At 40.5% G+C, this 22589-nt stretch overlaps 1 protein-coding gene across 3 annotated transcripts in view; it reads left to right on the top strand.

Annotated features, from left to right (window-relative positions):
* Positions 1-2121: 2121 nt before the first annotated feature.
* ANKRD31 (ankyrin repeat domain 31) overlaps positions 2122-22589 on the top strand; it is a 167310-nt gene continuing 146842 nt past the window's right edge. For 2 of the 3 annotated variants that reach the window (XM_031666228.1, XM_031666227.1), the window contains exons 1-2: positions 2122-2603; positions 15172-15245. In XM_031666228.1, coding sequence (XP_031522088.1) covers positions 2500-2603; positions 15172-15245 — 178 coding nt within the window. In that variant the 5' untranslated portion in view covers positions 2122-2499. The remainder of the gene's footprint in view (positions 2604-15171; positions 15246-22589) is intronic. The other variant, XM_031666229.1, reaches the window with a different exon arrangement.

Raw genomic sequence — 22589 nt, 5'->3', positions numbered from 1 at the left:
CGCGCTCTTCAATGGAACGGCCTCCTGTGCGGGGCTGGCTCCTGCCTTGAGCCCTGAGCTGCCAGGACAGGCTCCAGCCACCCTCAACCCTGAACTGGAATGATTAGGTAAATAATTATCTTATTTGTTTTTATTAGTCTTTCTTAAATACATATTTTTATTAATCTTTCTTAAATATATATGGCATTTCCTATATATATTTATTAAATATATATTTAAGACATTTCTTAAATATATATATTTAATATATATAGAGCTCACAGTTATTTCAATGTTTAATATTAAAGGTGTTTTGGTGTTTATTTGTAAGTTTGGCAATGTTTTTGTGACCAGAAATATGTTATAAGAACTTAACTCTCATATATATCAATTAGATCATGGTAAAATTGGTTTTCTTGTAAGTCATTTTGCTTAAAGTCACAGTTTCCAAGAACCTACTGACAGACATTAAGTGAGGACTTATTGTACTTAGCTTGTTATCAGCTGTTTGGAGCAAGTGCTGTTACTGGTGGAGTCATCTTTCCCTCTGGGGCAAATGGAGCCACTCACCACCATTTACTGGGTATGCATCCCCCAATTCCTGTGAAGGCAGAGCTGGATAATTAAAAAGAATGGGTGAAGTGGGCATAGTGGCATGAAACTGTAGTTCCAGCTATTTGGGAGGGTGAGGTGGGAGGACAGCTTGAGCTCAGGAGTTGAGACCAGCTTGAGCAACATAGAAGAATGAACTAATGAATTAATTAAACAGTGGGTGAGCAGGAAAGGTGAAAGGAATTTAGGTCTGATTTAGACATGGAGGGCATAAATGGACTACTGTAAAAAAATAAAAAAAACACCAGGTCTAATTCTTTGCATATTGTTACTGTTCTGCCTAATTTACGGAGTTGAGGTGAGGAATTTTATTTAAGTAAGTTACTTATTCAAGTAAGTTTATTTATTTTTTATTTTTTGTTTTTTGAGACATGGTATGACTCTATTGCTCAGGCTGGAGTGCGTTTGCTCAATCATAGCTCATCAGAACCTCAAACTCCTGGGCTCAAGCGATCCCCTGCCTCAACCTCCTGAGTAACAGGGACTACAGGCCCATGCTACCATGCCCTGCTAATTAAAACAAATTTTTTTGTAGAGATAGGGGTCTCACTATGTTGCCCAGGCTGGTCTTGAACTTGTAGTCTCAAGCAATCCTCCTGCCTCAGCCTCCAAAGCATTGAGGTTACAGGTATGAGCCACCACCCCCAGCCTCAAGTTAAGTTTAGAAGATAATCACCAATCAAGTATTTTAAATAGCAGTGGCTTAAATATAAATAGTAAAAACACAAAATATTAATAATGGCAAAGCTACTCCATAAAGTGAAAAGGGCAATGAATTGGGAAGTCAGAAATCTCTAGCTCCATCCATTTATGACAAAACTTAAGACTTCATATATGCCAGATGCTGGAGACTCCAAGGTGAATACTAAACGCTTGCTATGGGAAAACAACTTGGTCTTTTCTTGAACCTTCTCACTTGGCAAGTGGAAGCTCACTTGGCTTTGTTTTGAATTAGTTCGAATTAAAAATGTTCAACTAGACTGAAACACATCAAATATATAAAATTCTAGTACTTCATTAAAACACAATTGACTACTTTTGGAGGTTGCTAGGCATTACTATTATTCTAAAAACTGATAAAAGGGGAAAAAATAAAGCATCTATCCTGCCTTTCCTGCATAATCTATCTGTATTTCAGGTAACCAAAGAGTTGTTGAGAGAAAAAAAAATACAAAATACATCACTGAGATTAGTTGAGAGCTAAAACTTCTGATAAACATTATCTGTTTGTCTACCTCAGGGGACACTTGAAAAGAGGCTGTCAAGGGATTAAAGGGAAAGGAAGCGCTTAGTGGGCTGCAAAAACACTCCTTAGGTCTAAGGTCGCATTCTGGCTCCAGAATGCCAGGGCTGCTGGGGCGGGCAGGAGCTGACAGCTCTTCCGTATCTGGGGCTCAGAAGCATCAGGTGCATGGCAGGTCACCCTCCCGGCCAAGGGTGTTAAGCAGGCTCGCCTGAGTTCTGGGTGCGGCCCGCCTACCTTTCCAGTCTCTGCAGCAGCAACCCCAGACCCCTCTACGCCTAGCGACCGAGAATGCGAAACCGCGAAAAAGACACGCTGCGGCAGGCCACGCCCAGAGCAGGCCTTCGCGTACCACCGCCCACTTCCGGCCGCGGGAGCTGGGGGAGGGGCCGAGCGCTGCGCAGGGCTCCGACGTGTGGCGAGGGGCTGCCCCCTGTCGGCAGCGAGCGGTGGGACCCGCGGGCCGCTTCTCGGACGACGACCCTGCCGCGCTCGCGGCCCTCTGCACCCTCCTCGGCAGCCCTGCGACAAGGCCCGGCTCCTGCTGCGATTATATTATTTTTATTTTTAACTCACAATTTCCTCTGGTCCTCAAAGTGTTTTTTTTGTTTGCGGGCAAGAGGGAGTTAGAGGAGGGTAAAAAAGACTTTGAATGTGAGGCAAAGATGGAGGAAGGCGTCCAGGACCCAGACTGGGACAGTGATGAAACCGTGATAGAGGGTTCAGTGACGGAGAGCGACCTGGAAGAAAAGGAGCTGCGCTGGAGAAGGTGACCATCATTAGGGCCCCAGTGCCCGAACCCTCGCGCCAGGGCGGCCCAGGGGCCCTCTGAGAGGGTCAGAGTTTTGAGTGGAGATCATGACCAGGACATGTGCTTGTGGGCAGGATCAGAGCCTTGTGGGGCAGGCGTGCCTGAGCTGAGAGCTCTTAAATAAGCAACCACAGTCTGTCCCCACCTACCCCCAACCAGCTAGGGACAAAATGAGTTTTGTACTAGGTGGCTTTGTAGCATTTTTCAAAAGGCTTTCCTTTTGGGGGGCTTTAAGTCTTTTTGCACGAGCAAAAAAGATCTGGGGTCTGAACTTAACTGCATTTTGCTTCAAGAGACTTGTAGCTCAGTTCTGGGAAAATGGGTAACGGTTTCTCTCAAGAAAAAGGATGCGTGATGGGGAAACTGGACCCTGCCAAACTGGAAGCAAATAGTTTCATACGAATCCAAAAAAGTCGGTATTTCAGGTTATCAAAACCTTTCTCTAGCATATTCTCTGTGCTAGACACAGGGAAAAGAGAGCAGGGATGAGGCCACTAGGTCTGTTTCATGTAAGGGCTGTGTCTGGGACTTAAGTTGGATCATACACAGAATTAGGCGATTCTCCTTTCCCTCTCTCTCCTCTCCAGGATTCTCCTGGCCCCTTTCCTCATCATACCCACTTGCCAGTTCATATGATCAGAAAGACAGGTTTCTTTGAGTGCTAGCCTTTTCACTATAGAGCAGTTCCTTACAACGGGGACAGCCTTTAGCGCAAAGAGTTAAGAAAAGAGAGAAAAAAGGAGGATTCTCTCCAAGCTTTTAAGGCAATACAGATCCGTTTTCCCAGTTCCTCTGGTAGAAGGACGTTTTCTCTTGAGTTTTAAGTTCCCCAGTTGCCATGGTTGGTGGCATGGTTGGTGCCTGCTCTGAGGCTAGGGCCAACCTTGGGGCAGGGCTGGGAGGTAAGAGAGAAAACAAAATAAAACCCTGGGCTTTCCCCTATACCTTCTGGCATGCAGGGGTTATTTTCCTTGGTCTTCTGGATAAAAATAGGTTTACCATCTGTGCCCACTGGATGGTTCAAAGCTGAAAGGCAAAAAAGAACTAAAAAAACCGAAAACAAACTGAAACTCATCAATAAATGGGTTGTTATTCAGATTTCAACTTCAGTCCCCAATCTACCTGCTGTTGTTTACTTTTCAAGGTTCTCAAGTAGTTTTAAAAAAATATTCATTCGCCGGGCGCGGTGGCTCAAGCCTGTAATCCCAGCACTTTGGGAGGCCGAGACGGGCGGATCACGAGGTCAGGAGATCAAGACCATCCTGGCTAACACTGTGAAACCCCGGCCTCTACTAAAAAAATACAAAAATTCAACCGGCAGTGTCAAGGACAGTCCCAGCTACTCGGGAGGGGCTGGAGGCGGGAGAATGGCTGGGAACCCGGGAGGCGGAGCTTGCAGTGAGCTGGAGATCAGGCCACAGCACTCCAGCCTGGTGACAGAGCCAGACCTCGGCCCCCAAAAAACACCTAGTTTTTGGTTGTAATGAGAAATAGGCAGAGGTTGCAGTGAGCCAAAATGATTCCACTGCATACCAGCCTGGACGACAGAGTGAGACTGCATCTCAAAAAAAAATAACAAAATAAAAGTACCAGCAAGACTTTCTGTTGAACTAGACAACTGATTCCAAAGTTTGTATGGTAAAATAATTAAAAGCAATTAGGAAAAGTCTGAAAAATAAGAACAATAAGGAGGTAATGACCTACAGGATATTAAAATATTTTCTGATATAAAATATTTTAAATATGATACTGGCACATAAAGTGACAGATCAATAAACAGCATAAAAGCCCCCAAAATAAAATCACATACATATGGGAATTTAGTATATTAAAGAGGTGACGAGGCCGGGCGCGGTGGCTCAAGCCTGTGATCCCAGCACTTTGGGAGGCCGAGACGGGTGGATCACGAGGTCAGGAGATCGAGACCATCCTGGCTAACACGGTGAAACCCCGTCTCTACTTAAAAAAATACAAAAAAACTAGCCGGGTGAGGTGGCGGGCGCCTGTAGTCCCAGCTACTCGGGAGGCTGAGGCAGGAGAATGGCGTAAACCCGGGAGGCGGAGCTTGCAGTGAGCTGAGATCCGGCCATTGCACTCCAGCCTGGGCGACAGAGCGAGACTCCGTCTCAAAAAAAAAAAAAAAAAAAAAAAAGAGGTGACATCTCAAACCAGTGATGGGATTTTTCAAAAAATGATATTGGGACAATGAAGGATATATGTAGAAAATAGTTTAGTTGAATCCATACTTTACACTGTGCTCCAAAAAAATTCCATATGAATCAAAGATTTAAATGTTAAAAAAAAAAAAAGTATTACAAGAAGCCAAGGAGGGATTATTTTATAACTGTGGAGGAAGAAAGGCATAATTATAATACAAAACTCAAAAAATTTCAATTATCAAGATTACAAACACATATACTCTTTGACACAGTGCTTCTATTTTTAGAAAATAGTTTTACCTCTGTCCTCCAACATATATACACTTAGAAAATATCTCTGAAAGGGTTACAGAACAAACACCTTGGTTGCCTGTGGGAAAGAAAGTTTATATTTGAGGGGACAGGGAGATGTTTTACTACATACCCTATTATATTGTTTGTTTTGGAGACAGGATCTTACTCTGTTGTCCAGTCTGGAATGCAATAGTGCAATCATAGCTCACTGAAGCCTCTAACTCCTAGGCCGAAGTGATCTTCCTGCCTCAGCTCCCTGAGTAGTGAGGACTATGAGCATGAGTAATCATGCCCAGTCTATACTGGTTTTTGAATTTTGAACCATATAAATATACTGTCTATTCAAAAACACTATAGGAAACATGGGCAATAAAAAGAAGCATGAATGAGATAGAAATCTGATCTAATTCTACCTGTATTAAGACTTTGGTATATTTTCTTCCAGCTTTCTATATAGGCTTTTGTGTGTGCACCTATAATTCTTTTACAAAGTTTGAATCAATTTGTACAAGTTTACAGTTTTCACTTAACATTAATTTTAAACATTTGCAATGTCATTAAAATTCTTCCCTAAATTATTGATAGTTTTCTGTCATAAAGATATAATTTATTGAAGCATTATATGATTCTAAAACAAAACATTTCGTTTTTTAAATTTTTTGTTATTGCAAATAACTCTGAGATAATTTCCTTAAACATTAAATGTTGGGGTTTTTAAAAATAATTTCCTTAGGAAAGAATCAGGACTTTATTATATATATATTTTTTTGAGATGGAGTCTTGTTCTATCACCCAGGCTGGAGTGATCTCAGCTCACGGCAGCTTCCACCCACCCAGGTTCAAGCCATTCTCCTGCCTGGGCCTGCTGAGTAGCTGGGACTATAGGCACACACCACCATGCCCAGCTAATTTTTGTATTTTTAGTATAGATGGGGTTTCACCGTGGTGGCCAGGCTGGTCCCGAACTCCTGACTTCAAGTGATCTCCCCACTTCAGCCTCCCAAAGTGCTGGGATTACAGGCATGAGCCATTGCACCCGGCCCTTATTGGTACTTTTATTGGTATAATGTTAATTTTTTATGTTTACATATTAGAATATTAACATATTTATATTAGTTTTTTCATTTTTAATTAAGATTGTAGTAGGGGCAGAAATTCTGCCTTTCCCCTCATAGGACCCTGGTTAAGCCTAAGAATTAAATATGAAATAGATTAAATACTTTAAATATTAAAACTTCTGTAAATTTAAAATAAGTTTTATGGGACACAGGAGTCCTCATAAGGAAATGAAGACCCAAAGAAATAGCAAAACCTGGTCGGGCATGGTAGCTCATGTGTGTTATCCCAACACTATGGGAGGCTGAGGTGGGCAGATCACTTGAGGTCAGGAGTTCGAGACCAGCCTGGCCAACAAGGTGAAAACCTGTCCCTATTAAAAATACAAAAATTAACCGGACATAGTGGCATGCACCTGTAGTCCCAGCTACTCAGGAGGCTGAGGCAGGAGAATAGCTTGAACCCGGGAGGTGGAGGTTGCAGTAAGCTGAGATCATATCACTGCATTCCAGCCTGGGCAACAGAGCAAGACTCCCATCTCAAAAAAAGAAAAAAAAAAAAAAGAAATGGCAAAACGTTTATGCTTTTGTATTAGGTTAAACAGAGAGGCAGTTGTGGAAAAGTAACTAAATTATGTAGGGAGGCTAAAGGAAGATAAGAATTATTTTAACAAGATCTGTTTGTACAGAATTTTCTTGACTATTGAAAAATGTTTCTTTTCTCCTTCTACAGGGAGGCATCTTTACATAGAGGTTTTATTTATTTTTTATTTATTTATTTATTTATTAAATTGTTATTATTATTATACTTTAAGTTGTAGGGTACACATGTGCATAGCGTGCAGGTTTGTTACATATATACTTATTGCATGTTGATCTGCTACACCCACCAACTTCGTCATTTACATCAGGTATAACTCTCAGTAATCCCTCCCCCTCCCCTCCCCATGATAGGCCCGGTGTGATGTCCCTTTCCTGAGTCCAAGTGATCTCATTGTTCAGTTCCCACCTATGGTGAGAACATGCGATTGTTTGTTTCCAGTTACTTGTGATAGTTGCTAGGTATTGGTTTCCAGCTGCATCCATGTCCCTGGGGCCTCAAACTCATCCTTTTTATGGCTGTATAGTATTGCATGGTGTATATGTGCCACATTTTCTTGAGTCAATCTGTCATGATGGACATTTGGGTTGATTCCAAGTCTTTGCTATTGTGAATAGTGCTGCAATAAACATACATGTGCATGTGTCTTTATAGCAGCATAATTTATAATCCTTTAATTATATCCCCAGTAATGGGATGGCTGGGTCATATGGTACATCTAGTTCTAGATCGCTTGAAATTAGCCTTTTCTTTCCATAATGGTTGAACCTAGTTTACAATCCACATGGCTGGTAAAGTGTTCCTATTTCTCCACATCCTCAGCACCTGTTGTTTTCCTGACTTTTTAATGATAAGCCATTCTAACTGTGGTGTGGATGGTATCTCATTGTGGTTTTGATTTGCATTTCTCTGATGGCCAGTGATGATGGGCATTTTTCATATGTCTGTTGGCTGTATGAATGTCTTCTTTTGAGAAATGTCTGTTCATATCCTTTGCCCACTTTTGATAGGGTTGTTTGTTTTTCTTATGTAGAATTTGTTGAGTTCTTTGTAGGTTCTGGATATTAGCCCTTTGTCAGATGAGTAGATTGCAAAATTTCTCCCATTCTGTAAGGTTGCCTGTTCACTCTGATGGTAGTTTCTTTTTGTATTACCTCTTTAGTTTAATTAGATCCCATTTGTCAATTTTAGCTTTTGCTGCGTTGCTTTTGGTGTTTTGAACATGAAGTCTTTGCCCATGCCTATGTCACAGATAATTTTACCTAGGTTTCCTCTGGGATTTTGTAGGTATTAGGTCCTAACATTTAAGTCTCTAATCCATCTTGAATTGTTTATTATAGAGGTAAAGAGAAAGGATCCAGTTTCAGCTGTCTACTTATGGCTAGCCAATTTTCCCAGCACCATTTATTAAATAGAGTCCTTTCCCCATTTCTTGTTTTCTCAGGTTTGTCCAAAGATCAGATGGCTGTAGATGTGGTATTATTTCTGAGGACTCTGTTCTGTTCCATTGTTCATCTGTTTGGTACAGTACCATGCTGTTTTTGGTTTACTGTAGCCTTGTAGTATAGTTTGAAGTCAGGTGGCGTGATGCCTCAGCTTTGTTCTGACTTAGGATTGTCTTGGAGATCACGGGCTCTTTTGGTTCCGCCTGAACTTTCAAAACAGTTTTTCCAATTCTGTGAAGAAAATCATTGGTAGCTTATTCTGGGATGGCATTGAATCTATAAATTACTTGGAAGGTATGGCCATTTTCACAATATTAATTCTTCCTAGCCATGAGAGCATGGTATGTTCTTCCATTTTGTTTGTGTCCTCTTTTACATTCACTGAGCAGTGGTTTGTGCGTTTCTACTTGAGGTCCTTTACATCCCTTATGGGATTGGATTCTAGGTATTTTATTCTCTTTGAAGCAATTGTGAATGGAAGTTCATTCATGATTTGGCTCTGTGTTTTATCTGTTATTGGTGTATAAGAATGCTTGTGATTTTTTGCACATTAATTTTGTATCCTGAGACTTTGCTGAAGTTGCTTATCAGCTTAAGGAGATTTTGGAGGCTGAGATAGGGTTTTCTAAATATACAATCATGTCATCTGCAAACAGGGACAATTTGACTTCTTCTTTTCTAACTGAATACCCCTGATTTCTTTCTCTTGCCTAATTGCCCTAGCCAGAACTTCCAACATGTTGAATAGGAGTGTGGTGAGAGAGACATCCCTGTCTTGTGCCAGTTTTCAAAGGGAATTTTCCAGTTTTGCCCATTCAGTATGATATTGGCTGTGGGTTTGTCATAAATAACCTTGAAGAGTGCGTTCCATCAATGCAATTTATTGGGTTTTTAGCATGAAGGGCTGTTGAATTTGTCCAAAAGCCTTTTCTGCATCTATTGAGATAATCATGTGGTTCTTATCTTTGGTTCTGTTTATATGCGGTTATAACTGTGGATTTACTTGAATGTTGAACCAGCCTTGCATCCCAGGGATGAAGCCCACTTGATCTCATGGTGGATAAGCTTTTGATGTGTTGTTGAATCCGGTTTGCCAGTATTTTGTGTGAGGATTTTGCATCGATGTTCATCGGGGATATTGGTCTAAAATTCTCTTTTGTTGTGTCTCTGCCAGGCTTTGGTATCGGATGATGTTGGCCTCATAAAATGAGTTAGGAGATTCCCTCTTTTCTGTGATTGGAATAGTTTCCAGAAGGGCCAGTACCAACTCCTCCTTATACCTCTGGTAGAAATTCAGCTGTGAATCCATCTGGTCCTGGACTTTTTGGTTGGTAGGCTATTAATTATTGCCTCAATTTCAGAGCCTACTATTATTGGTCTATTCAAGGGATTCAACTTCTTCCTGGTTTAGTCTTGGAAGGTGTAAGTGTCCAGGAGAGGAGTATCCATTTCTTCTAGGTTTTCCAGTTTATTTCGTAGAGGTGTTTTCATAGTATTCTCTGATGGTGGTTGTATTTCTGTGTGGGGTCAGTGGTGATATCCCTTTATCATTTTAATTGCATCGATTTGATTCTTCTCTCTTTTCTTCATTATTGAACTTGCTAGTGGTCTGTCAATTTTGTTGATCTTTCAAAAAACCAACTCCTGGATTCATTGATTTTTTGGAGGTTTTTTTGTGTCTCTATCTCCTTCAGTTCTGCTCTGATCTTGGTTATTTCTTGCCTTCTGCTAGCTGGAATGTGTTTGCTCTTGCTTCTCTAGTTCTTTTAATTCTGCGTGTTAGAGTGTCAATTTTTGATCTTTCCTGCTTTCTCTTGCGACATTTAGTGCTATAATTTCCACTCTACACACTGCTTAAATGTGTCCCAGAGATTCTGGTGTGTTGTATCTTGCTTTGTTCTCATTGGTTTCAAAAGAACATCTTTATTTCTGCCTTCATTTTAGTTATGCCCAGTAGTCATTCAGGGCAGGTTGACCAGTTTCCATGTAGTTGGCCGGTTTTGATTGAGTTTCTTAGTCCTGAGTTCTAGTTTGATTGCACTGTGGTCTGAGAGAGACAGTTTGTTATAATTTCTGTTCTTGTGCATTTGCTGAGGAGTGCTTTACTTCCAATTATATGGTCAATTTTGGAGTAAATGCGATGTGGTGCTGAAAGAATGTATATTCTGTTGATTTGGGGTGGAGAGTTCTATAGATGTCTATTAGGTCTGCTTGCTGCAGAGATGAGTTCAATTCCTGGATATCCTTGTTAGCTTTTTCTGTCTTGTTGATCTGTCTAATGTTGACGGTGGGTGTTGAAGTCTCCCATTATTATTGTATGGGAGTCTAAGTCTTTCAGCCAATCTCTAAGGACTTGCTTTATGAATCCTACAGGTGCTCCTATATTGGGTGTATATATATTTGAGATAGTTAGCTCTTCCTGTTGAGATTGATCCCTTGACCATTATGTAATGGCCTTCTTTGTCTCTTTTGATCTTTGATGGTTTAAAGTCTGTTTTATCAGAGACGGATTGCAACCTGCTTTTGTTCTCCATTTGCTTGGTAAATCTTCCTCCATCCCTTTATTTTTTGAGCCTATGTATGTCTCTAAGTGTGAGATGGGTCTCCTGAATACAGCGAACTGATGGGTCTTGACTTTCTCCAGTTTGCCAGTCTGCCTCCTTTCATTGGAGCATTTAGTCCATTTACATTTAAGGTTAGATTGTTATGTGTGAACTTGATCCTGCCATTATATGATATTAACTGGTTATTTTGCTTCGTTAGTTGATGCAGTTTCTTCCTAGCCTCGATGGTCTTTACATTTTGGCATGTTTTGCAATGGCTGGTGCCGGTTTGTTCCTTTCCATGTTGAGTGCTTCCTTCAGGGGTCTCTTGTAGAGCCAGGCCTAGTGGTGACAAATCTCTAAGCATTTGCTTATCTGTAAGGATTTTATTTCTCCTTCATATGAAACTTAGTTTGGCTGGAATATGAAATTCTGGGTTTAAATTCTTTTCTTTAAGAATGTGTGACTATTGGCCCCACTCTCTTCTGGCGGAGTTTCTGCCGAGAGAGATCTGCTGTGAGTCGATGGGCTTCCTTTGTGGGTAACCGACCTTTCTCTCTGGCTGCCCTTAGATTTTTCCTTCATTTCAACTTTGGTGAATCTGGCGGTGGCCTTGTCTTGGGTTGCTCTTCTCAGAGTATCTTTGTGGCATTCTCTGTATTTCCTGGATTTGAATGTTGGCCTGCCCTACTAGGTTGGGAGATTTCTGGATGATATCCTGAAGAGTGTTTTCCAACTTGGTTCCATTTTCCCCCCTCACTTTCAGGCACTCCCAATCAGGCGTAGATTTGGTCTTTTACGCCAATCCCATACTTCTTGCAGGCTTTGTTCATTTCTTTTTCTTCTTTTTTTTCTTTGGTTTCTCTTCCTGCTTCATTTCATTCATTTGATCCTCAATCGCTGATACTCTTTTCTTCCAGTTGATCCGAGTCGGTTACTGAAGCTTGTGCATTTGTCACGTATTTCTCGTGTCATGGTTTCATCTCTTTCATTTGTTTGCCAGGCGCTTCTCACGCGTAATTACTCTAGCTGTAGATTATCTTCCACTTTTTTCAAGATTTTTAGTTTCTTTTCTTTAGATGCGTAGTAATTCACTACTTTTAGCTCTGGTACGATGGATGAAGCCTTCTTCTCTCATCTCATCAAAGAGATCGTCTCGATCAGCTTTGATCCGTTTACTTGATGACTAAGCTCCTTTTGCGGGGAGATGTGCTCTTATTTTTGAATTTCCAGCACTGCCCCTCACTTTTTCCCCATCTTTGTGGTTTTATCGCCTCTGGTCTTTGATGATGGTGTTGTACTGATGGGGTTTTGGTGTAGGTGTCCTTCCTGTTTGATAGTTTTCCTTCTAACAGTCAGGACCCTCAGCTGTAGGTCTGTTGAAGTGCTTGAGGTCCCTCTCCAGACCCTGTTTGCCTGGGTATCAGCAGCAGAGGCTGCAGAAGATAGAATATTCTGAACAGCGGTGTACCTGTCTGATTCTTGCTTTTGGAAGCTTCCTCTCAGAGGCCACTCACCCACACCAGCGGGGGTGCAGGTGTCGAACTGCCCCTAGTGGGGATGTCTCCCAGTCCAGGCCACTCAGGGTCAGGGACCCCACTTGAGCAGGCAGTCTGTCCCTTCTCAGATCAACCTCCGTGTTGGGAGATCCACTGCTCTCTTCAAAGCTTCTGTCCAGGCAAGGTGAACATGCCAGGACACTGCTGTTGTTGTTGTGGTAATTTGTTTAGCTGTGCCCTGTCCCCAGAGGTGGAGTCTGCAGAGCGGGTTTCCTTGAGGCTGTGATACCCCGGTGGGCAGCTTTGTTTACCTACCCAAGCCTCAGCAATGGCCGAGCCCTCCCCAGCCTCGCTGCTGCCTTTGCGGGTAGATCACAGACTGCTGTGCTGGCAATGAGGGAGGCTCCATGGGCCTGGGACCCTCCAGCCGGTGGAACTCAGGTCTACCGATTGCCTGTTTGCTTAAAGCTGCCAATATTGGGGTCAAGTTACCCGATTTTCAGGTGTTGTGTCTCCAGTTCCCCTGGCTGGGAAAAGGGATTCCCTTCCCCTTAAGCTGCGGGCGAAACGTACCTGCGCTTCGCCAGCTGTCGGGCTGCAACAGCTGACCAGCACCACGTCGTCCGGCACTCCCCAGTGAGATGAACCCAGGCACCTCAGTTAATCACAGAAATGCGGAGTCTTCGCTGGCCGGGGAGTTGGAGACTGGAGCTGTTCCTATTCGGCCATCTTTGCTCCAACTCACGCGTTTTATCGCTGTTTCGAGAGAAAAAGGGAAGCATCTGCTGTTTTTCAAGTTGCCTTTAGCTCAGAGTAATCCGTATGTCACAGTGGCTTATTTTGGGGTGGCATATTCTGTCACCCTTCAAGGAGGAATTTACATAAAGTTCACCTTTTAAAGCATACAATTCTGAGTTTTGACAAACATAATTGTGTAACTATTATCACAATCAAGATATAGAATAGTGTCATTATACCCTAAAATTCTTCCATACCCCTTTTGTGTTATTTTTAAATAATAAAAAAAAAACCTTACAAAATTTGGTTGGGTGCAGTGGCTCACACCTGTAATCCCAGCATTTTGGGAGGTTGAGACCTGAAGGTCAGGAGTTTGAGACCAGCCTGGCCAATATGGTGAAACCCTGTCTCTACTAAGAACATAAAAATTAGCTGGGCCTGGTGGCAGGCACTTGTAATCTCAGCTACTCAGGAGGCTGAGGCAGGAGAATCACTTGAACCTGGGTGGTGGAGGCTGTAGTGAGCTGAGATGGCACCACTTCATTCCAGCCTGGGTGACAGAGTGACTGTGTCTGAAAAGAAACAGACAAAGAAACAAACAAAAATCTCACAACATTTTAAGAGGTAAACTTACACTTTTAGGGACATTAATAGATAGTTTTACTTTTTGGAGGGACATTAATAGATGGTTTACTTCTTGGAAAAATGCACTATAACTGTGGTATAATTCATATTCTAATAATGAATTTTTAATCCTTAGTAATGGTCAATAGAAAAGAGCCAAGAAAATGCTTCTCTTCTTATAGCAGGAGTCTGTACTCACTCTCACAGAGGGTGTGTTATAACAGAAAAGTTAAGGACTGGAGTCATTTTCATTGCCAATTTTTCTGATGCTGAGAACTATTGGAAAGTTTTGGGTGTGTGTTTTTGTTTTTTGAGACAGTGTCTCACTTTGTCACTTAGGCTGGAGTGCAATGGCCTGATCATAGCTCACTGCAGCCTTGAACTGGTCTCAAGCCATCTTCTTGCTTCAACCTCCTAAGTAGCTGGGATTACAAGCATGAGTGACAGTATCTGGCTTAATTTTTCATTTTTCATAAACAGCCATCTTGTTGAGTATGAAGTAGTATCTCGTGGTTTTGATTTGCATTTCCCCAACGATTAGTGATGATGAACATCTTTTCATGTACTTGTTGGCTATTTGTATTTCCTCTTTGCAGAAATGTCTATTCAAGTCTTTTGTCCATTTTCTGCCCATTTAAATAGAAAAGATAAATATTTTAGTTTGCCTAATAGCATACTCATGGCATATCATGCTTATTTTCATAGCTCTGTATCCCTTACTAGATTTGGAGCTTCCTGGGGGCAAGGACTGTGTGTCTTCTCTCTTTGTTACTGTGATGTTCCCTTGAACATAGTAAGAAGTAAATCCAAAAATTAAAGGAACTCTGGGCCAGGTATGGTGGCTCATTCCTGTAATCCCAGCACTTTGGGAGGTCAAGGCAGGATCATTTAAGCTCAGGAGTTCAAGACCAGCCTGGGCAACATGATAAGACCCTGGCTCTACAAAAAAATATATTAAAAAAATAGCCAGGCATGGTGGTGCACACCTGTAGTCCCAGCTACTTGGGAGGCTGAGGCCGGAGGATCTCTTGAGCCCAGAGTTTGAAGTGAGCCAAGGTCATGCCACTGCACTACAGCTTGGGTGACAGAGAGAGACCGTGTCTCAAAATAAATAAATAAAGGAATTCTGTCAGTGCATACTATGAAAACATATACTCAGATGTAATCCTGGAATATTAATCTCAAGTTCTCTGGTATAGAGAAATGTGAAGGAAAAAAAGCCACGAACACTGGTCCCTCAAATGATCTCGTTTTATCTCTTTTCAAAAAGTTATTAAGGTTTATTAGACTAGAGACAGTGATATTTGTCCCTTACCCCCAAATATTAAAAAATAATAACAGAATATTTGTAAAATTAACATGACTATATACATGAGTCTTTATTTTTCATCTTGGGTGTGTTTTCAATCAAATTGTACATTTCTGAAATAACACTTTGAAATAGAAACATTAATAGTGGTATAACTAAGAATTTTAGCAAGCTTTGGTATAATACAAATGATGGTTAAAATGTAGTCTTTGTTTAAGATACATTAACAACTTGTGTCTTCCCTTTTGGTATTTGAAAGGTTGCTGTTTGATCAAGACACAGCTCTTAAATCTGAGTTCAGTCTGCATCCTGATACAAGAGGAATGTGCGAAGGTGAGAATGATTCTTTTCATTAAGTAGTCCCTTTAGTTTCCCAGTAAGTCCTCATTTAATGTCATTGATAGGTTCTTGGAAACTGAGACTTTAAGCAAAATAAATTATAAGGAAACCAATTTTACCATAAGCTAATTGTTATAAATAACCGTTAAGCTTCTATAACATATTTCTGGTCACAAGAACATCACTGAACCTAAATAAATACCAACACACTTCTGATAGTAAACATTGAAATAAATGTGAGCTATATATACATTTAAGAAAGATTAATACAAATGAGTAACGTAATTGTTTACCCAGTTATTCCACTTCAGGGTTGAGTGTCACTGAAGCCTATCCTGGCAGCTCAGGGCTCAAGGCAGGAGTCAACCCTGGACTGGAGGCCACTCCATTGAAGAATGCACGCACGCACACACACACACACACACTCACACACACACACAGACACACATACACACACTTGTATTGGGACCATTTAGACATGCCACTGAACCTAACAGGCAGATCTTTGGGATGTGGGAAGAAACTGGAGTACCTGCAGGAAAGCCATGCAAACATGGGGAGAACATACAAATTCCACAGACAGTGGCCCATGCTGGGAATTGATGTTTTTTTTTTTGAGACGGAGTCTCGCTCTGTTGCTCAGGCTGGAGTGCAGTGGCATGATCTCGGCTCACTGTAACCTTTGCCTCCTCGGTTCAAGTGATTCTTCTGCCTCAGCCTCACGAGTAACTGGGACTATGTGTGCGCACCACTAGACCCGGCTGAATTTTGTATTTTTAGTAGAGATGGGGTTTCACCATATTGGCCAGGCTGGTCTCGAACTCCTGACCTCGTGATCCGCCCACCTCGGCCTTTCAAAATGCTGGGTTTACAGGCGTGAGTTGATTTTTTAAAATCAATGTTGAAAGGAAGTTATTCAAGGACCTGCTGATTACCATTTCATTAACTCCTCTTTTCATCCTTAGTCTTGTTCCTTAATTTTAACAGACTTAGTTTATTAGGGCCTGTTATACTAGGGACAGCATTGGGGATCATAACTTCCACAAGATGCTAAAGGTTCCTAGAAAGGGCAACGGAGGTATTGAAGTGCCACCCATATAACCTTTTTTCTTTTCCAAATCTCTAGCCTAACCTTAGAACCTGTCTATTTGTAAAAGTAAATAATGCTTTTTAATAACCAGTCTTATTTTTCTAGATTAAAATTAGGGCACACACATCCTTAGTAAATATGTATTGTAAACGTGCCTTTCTTCTACCAATTCACCAAACTTCCTGAGGCCACTTCTAGGTTGATTTAAACATTTCTAGAAAAATCTATCACCGATAGTCCTTGTTCAGAAAGACCAATTCTGTGGTAGTTGTTTAAATGATAGGTTGTTTCTCTTTATAGTTTCTTCCTGTGAGCCTTTAAAAAAATCTTTTTTTGGAGGATGTGTGGAAATAAGCGTGAAATAGAAAAACAAAATTCCTAAACATCCACAAAGGTCTTCTAACTTTTGTGTATTTATGGTTCACAGTCTTTTCACTGTACATCATCTCACCTGATACCTAGGTGGGAAGTTACAGTTTCATCTTGGAGTGCTTTTTCTCACATGTAATTGGAAGGGACAGTGTATAATATTGATCTCCAGGATGCCTTCTTATGATATATAAAGTACCACTAGAAAGGAGTTAGAGGTCTGTTTCAATATTCCAACCAAGTTTAATTTTTTTCTTTTCTTTTCCAAATGGATAAATCTTTACTATGTCGCTGGTTATTAAAAATATTAAAATATAAAAGTATATCATGTAGAAAATGAAAGGTCATGTTCCTTACTCTTCCCTATAATTCTACTCCCAATGAAGTTTATTTAAGCACAAGATCCATGATTCAAAAGGAAAACTAGCAATCATTTTTTAGACTCATTTATTTCTACTAAATGACAGATTGCTCTACATTCAACATCTACATACAAAAAAAGTTATAAAATTGTCCTTGGTTTTGCAAAGATAAATGAAAAACACTAAAATTCTCCAGTCAAACAAGGCATGCAAGGATTTTTATGTTTTTTTTTGTGTGTGTGTGTGTTAAAATAGAGCAAAATAACTTACTGCATTATAAAGGTAAGAGCTGAGTGAGCATGCTACTAATGGAGAAAGTGGGTATTTTCACATAGCCAGTGTTTTTTTCCCTCCTAACTTCATTTGATGTCAGTCAAAACCTTTCACTGGCCATATAGTAAAACAAAAGAATGCAATATGTTTGTGTACATACACTAGTTACTTTATGTACAGTAAAGCAGCGGTCTCCAACCTTTTTGGCACCAGGGCCCAATTTCATGGAAGATAATTTTTCCAAGGATGGTGGTTGGGGGTATGGTTTTAGGATGAAACTGCTCCATCTCAGGTCATCAGGCATTAGAGTCTTATAAAGAGTGTGCAACCTGGATCCCGCGCATGTGCAGTTAACAGTAGGGTTTGCACTCCTATGAGAATCTAATGCTACTACTGATGAGATAGGAGGTGGAGCTCAGGTAATAATGGTGGCTTGCCTGCTGCTTACCTTCTACCGTGTAGCCTGATTCATAACAGGCCACGGATGGGTACTGGTCCATGGTCCAGAGATAGGGGACCCCTGCAGTAAAGGAATAGAGAAGGGAAAATGAAACAATAGAGAAAACTATGCTATATTAGGATATGGTAGAATGAAATTGTTTTCTAACTGAGAATGTATTTCTGGTCTGTAAAAATAGAGTTATGGAGTAAAGTACCAGGTTTTCTTTCTTTTTTTAATTTTTAATTTTTAAGTTTGTGGGTACATAGTAGGTGTATATATTTATGGGGTATATGAGATATTTAGGCATGATAATCACATCAGGGTAAATGGGGTATCCATCACTTTAAGCATTTATCCTTTATATTTCAAACAATTCAATTATATTCTTTTATTATTTTACAATGTACAATTAATTAATTTTGACTCTACTCACTCTGTTGTGCTAGCAAACAGTAGGTCTTATTCATTCTTTCTATTTTTTTTGTACCCATTAACCATCCCTACATCCTCCTCAGCCCCCAATATTTTTCCCAGCCTCTGGTAACCATCCTTCTACTTCTTATCTCCATGAGTTCAATTGTTGTGATTTTTGGTTCCCACAAATAAGTGAGAATATGTGAAGTTTGTGTTTTTGTTCCTGGCTTATTTCACTTGTGACCTGCAGTTCCATCCACGTTGCAAATGATAGAATCTCATTCTTTTTCATGGCTGAATAGTACTCTACTGTGTATATATATCACATTTCCTTTATCCATTTATCTGCTGATGGACACTTAGGTTGCTTGCAAATCTTGGTTCTTGTGAATAGTGCTAAAATAAACATGGGAGTTCAGATATCTCTTTAATATATCGATTTTCTTTCTTTTGGAAAGGAAAATCCCAGATACCTAGGAGTGGGATTGCTGGATTGTATGGTAGCTATATTTCTGTTTTTGTGAGGGATTGCCAAAGTGTTTTCCACAGTGATTGTACTAATTTACATTCCCACCAACAGTGTGTGATGGTTCACTTTTCTCCACATCTTCACCAGCATTTGTTATTGCCTGTTGTTTGCATAAAGGCCATTTTTAACTGGAGTGAGATGATATTTCATTGTAGTTTTGATTTGTATTTCTCTGATGATCCATGATGTTGACTACCTTTTCATATATCTGTTTATCATTTGTATGTCTTCTTTTGAGACATGTTTGTTCAGATCTTTTGCCCATTTTAAAATCCAACTATTGTATTTTTTTCCTATAGAGTTGTTTGAACTCCTTAGGTATTCTGGTTATTAATTCCTTGTCACATGGATAGTTTGCAAATATTTTCTCCCATTCTGTGATATCAGGGTAATACTGTCCACCACTGGGATAGACCTAAAGTACTCCCGTAGCCACCACCACTGGTTCAGACCTGAACCCAGCAGGGTACTGAGTCTTGCCCAAGGCCTGCTGTAGCCATTACCTGGCTACCACCTATGTTCACTACAGCTCTACAATCAGCAGGTAGCAAAACCAGCCAGGCTTGTGTCCTTCCCTTCAGTGCAGTGAGCTCCCCTAATCCTCACGCAGGTCTAGAGATGCTGTCTGGGAGCCAGAGACTGGAATAAAAACCCTTAGAAATTTACCTGGTATTCTATTCTACTGTGGCTGAGGTGGCATTCAAACCAAGAGACACAGTCCTTCCCACTCTTCCTTCCCCTTTCCATGGGTGGAAGAGCCTCAACCCCATGGCCACCACTACCATAGGTCCAAGGCGGAATACTGCCAGGCTACTGCCAGTGTTCACTTAATGCCCTAGGGCTCTTCAGTCAGCTTGTGGTGAATGCTGTCAGGTCTGGAACCCACCCTTCAGGGCACTGGGCTCCCCTCTGGCCCAGGGCAGGTCCAGAAATGCTGTTCAAGGTCTTCTCAAATCAGTGATCTCAAAAGCCTCCTTGGTGCTCTATGCATTGTGGCTGAGTGCATACCTAAGGTGTAAGACAAAGTCCCCTTTACTGTTCCCTCTACCCTTCTCAAGCAGAAGGCCTCCTCCACCTTTCTCACCATAGCCACCATAGCTGTCAGTATGCTAGGTCTCACCTGAAACCAGATGTCAGAGTCTTAGGTTTTCTTTTAAGTAGACACCTCCTATCTCCTCTTGGAACACATCAGTTTTATCTTCATCCACATTTGTGCTTGTGTCATTGGTTGCCTGTCAAATTGGAATCTAATCTGTCTCATTGACAAACCCTGTCATTCACAATAGGCCTTCATTAGTTTACTAAGTGGTGTATGACTCCTAATCCTAAACTGTACCACATGACCATCCTGCCTGCTGCCTTCAAATTAATATGGTCATTGTTCTTAGTATTGACTCCTTGGTCAACAAAAAGTCCTTAGGGATTTTGTTGACCATGGCGATCAACGGAGTCTCTCCACCTGCTGGTATACAAAAGAGGTACTAGGTCCATGTTGGAGTCTACCTCATCCTTTTACATTGCTACGTATTATTCCTGCCAAGACCAGCTTGGTCAGGGAGACCCTGACCCAGCAGCGCTAGAGGAATTAAAGACACACACACAGAAATATAGAGGTGTGAAGTGGAAAATCAGGGGTCTCACAGCCTTCAGAGTTGAGAGCCCTGAACAGAGATTTACCCACATGTTTATTAACAGCAAGCCAGTCATTAGCATTGCTTCTATAGATGTTAGATTAACTAAAAGTATCTCTTATGGGAAATGAAGGGATGGGCTGAAATAAAGGGATGGGTTGGCCTAGTTATCTGCAGCAGGAGCATGTCCTTAAGGCACAGATTGCTCATGCTGTCGTTTGTGGTTTAAGAACGCCTTTAAGCAGTTCTCTGCCCTGGGTGGGCCACGTGTTCCTTGCCCTCATTCCGGTAAACCCACAACCTTCCAGCATGGGTGTTTTGGCCATCATGAACATGTCACAGTGCTGCAGAGATTTTGTTTATGGCCAGGTTTGGGGCCAGTTTATGGCCAGATTTTGGTGGGCCTATTCCCAACAATTCCATTGTATGAATGTACCTTATTTAATGAATTAATGATATTTAATGTTTTTCAATACTATTACAAAATATGAATATATTAATAGTTATACCTTTGCCTGCTTTTCTGATTATTTCCTTAGAATAACTATCTAAAACTTTGTGCTCAGCTCTTGACATATATTTCCCCCTAAAAAGATGTCTCCTTCTCCCTACAATCAATACAGGACATAATTCAGTCTGTGTCAAATAAAAAGTATCTGATTTAGTTTTGCATTTTCAAAGAATACCAGTGTTAGGCCTATTTTAGTATTGATAATTCATAATTATTTTTGTGTGTGAATTGCCTGCATCTGTCTCCAAATTATTTTCATTTTATTATTGATTTATAAGAGCATTTTATATATTAAAGATAGCAAATCTTTGTCATATATATTGTGAATAGTTTTACCCAGTTTTCTGGTTATCTTTTAATATTATTCATGATATATTTTGCAGTGAAGAAATTTTAAGTTTTTGTGTAGTAAAAGCTGTTGGTCTTCTCTTTTAGGGTTTGTTCTTTCTCTATCAGACTTAGAAATACTTCAGTGACCTCAAAACCATAAAGAGATATTTTTAATCTTTATTTCCATTGATTATATTTATAGCTTTTATTTTTTAACATTTGGAGTATTTTGGCATATGAGAAAGGTAGGGTTCAAACTTTATTTTTTTGAAATGGTTAACCAATTTTCTCAATATCATTTATTGAATAATCCATCTTGTTGCCATGGTTTAAAATACCATTGTCATATATTAAATTTCCATTTATATGTATGTATGTATGTCCATTTTCTACTTATTGTTTTGTTTCATTGACCTGTTTGACTATTTCTGTGACTGTTTCGTCATTACATTATTTTATTATCCTTAACTTTAGTATAATATATTTCTATATATGGTAGGGAAGATATGCTGTCATACAGAGTAATTGGCCACAGCATTCATCCTAAGTTTCTTTGGTACAAACAGCAAGCTCAATGCAGTATGACATTAATCACAGTGTTCTTCCGATTTACCTTCTTCCAACTTTTGTTAGTGGGTTTTTCTCTGAACTGGGTGGTTTTCTGGAATTCTAATGGAAGAAATGTATGTGTAGATAGATAGATAGATAGATAGTTATTTCTGAGAGATCTCTTCCTTTTCCTGTGTTGTGTGATGAGCTGTGTCTTAGTCAACTTGGGCTGCTATAACAAAATCCTATAAACTGGATAGTTTGATCTACAGACATGTAGTTTTCACAGTTCTGGAGGATGAGAAATCCAAAATCAAGGTGCTGGCAGATTTGGTTCTTGGTGAGGACCCTCTTCCTGGATTGTGCGGATGGCTGCTACATTGCTGTGTGCTCACATGACCTCCTCTTTGTGCTCAGGGAGAGAGAGGTCTGGTTTTTCTCTCTTTTTATAAGGATATTAATTCCAGGAGGGATTATGAGGGCTTCACCCTCAATACCTCATCTAAACCCAACTACCTCCCAAAGATCTTACCTTCTATTATCATCACATTGGCGGGTAGGGCATCAGCATATGAATTTGGCTGGGGCAGGTGTGCACAGGCATTCAGTCTATAACAAGCTGTTTACTACTGTTTGGATTTCCTTGAATCCATTCTCATCTTGTGATCTATACGGGGGTATATTTCTATATTCCTTTCCTTTCCGTTGTTGCTTCAGATGTTCAAAAACCAAAAATCTAGTAATTTCTTTGGATATTTTTCTATGAACTTGGAAAGTTATCTATGTACTTTCTATGCATATTGATTGCCTTTATTCATCCTGAGACAAAGAAATATCA

The sequence above is a fragment of the Papio anubis genome, chromosome 5 (genome assembly GCF_008728515.1).
Source record: "Papio anubis isolate 15944 chromosome 5, Panubis1.0, whole genome shotgun sequence".
Lineage (NCBI taxonomy): Eukaryota > Metazoa > Chordata > Mammalia > Primates > Cercopithecidae > Papio > Papio anubis.
This window is presented reverse-complemented; position numbering and strand designations above follow the sequence as displayed.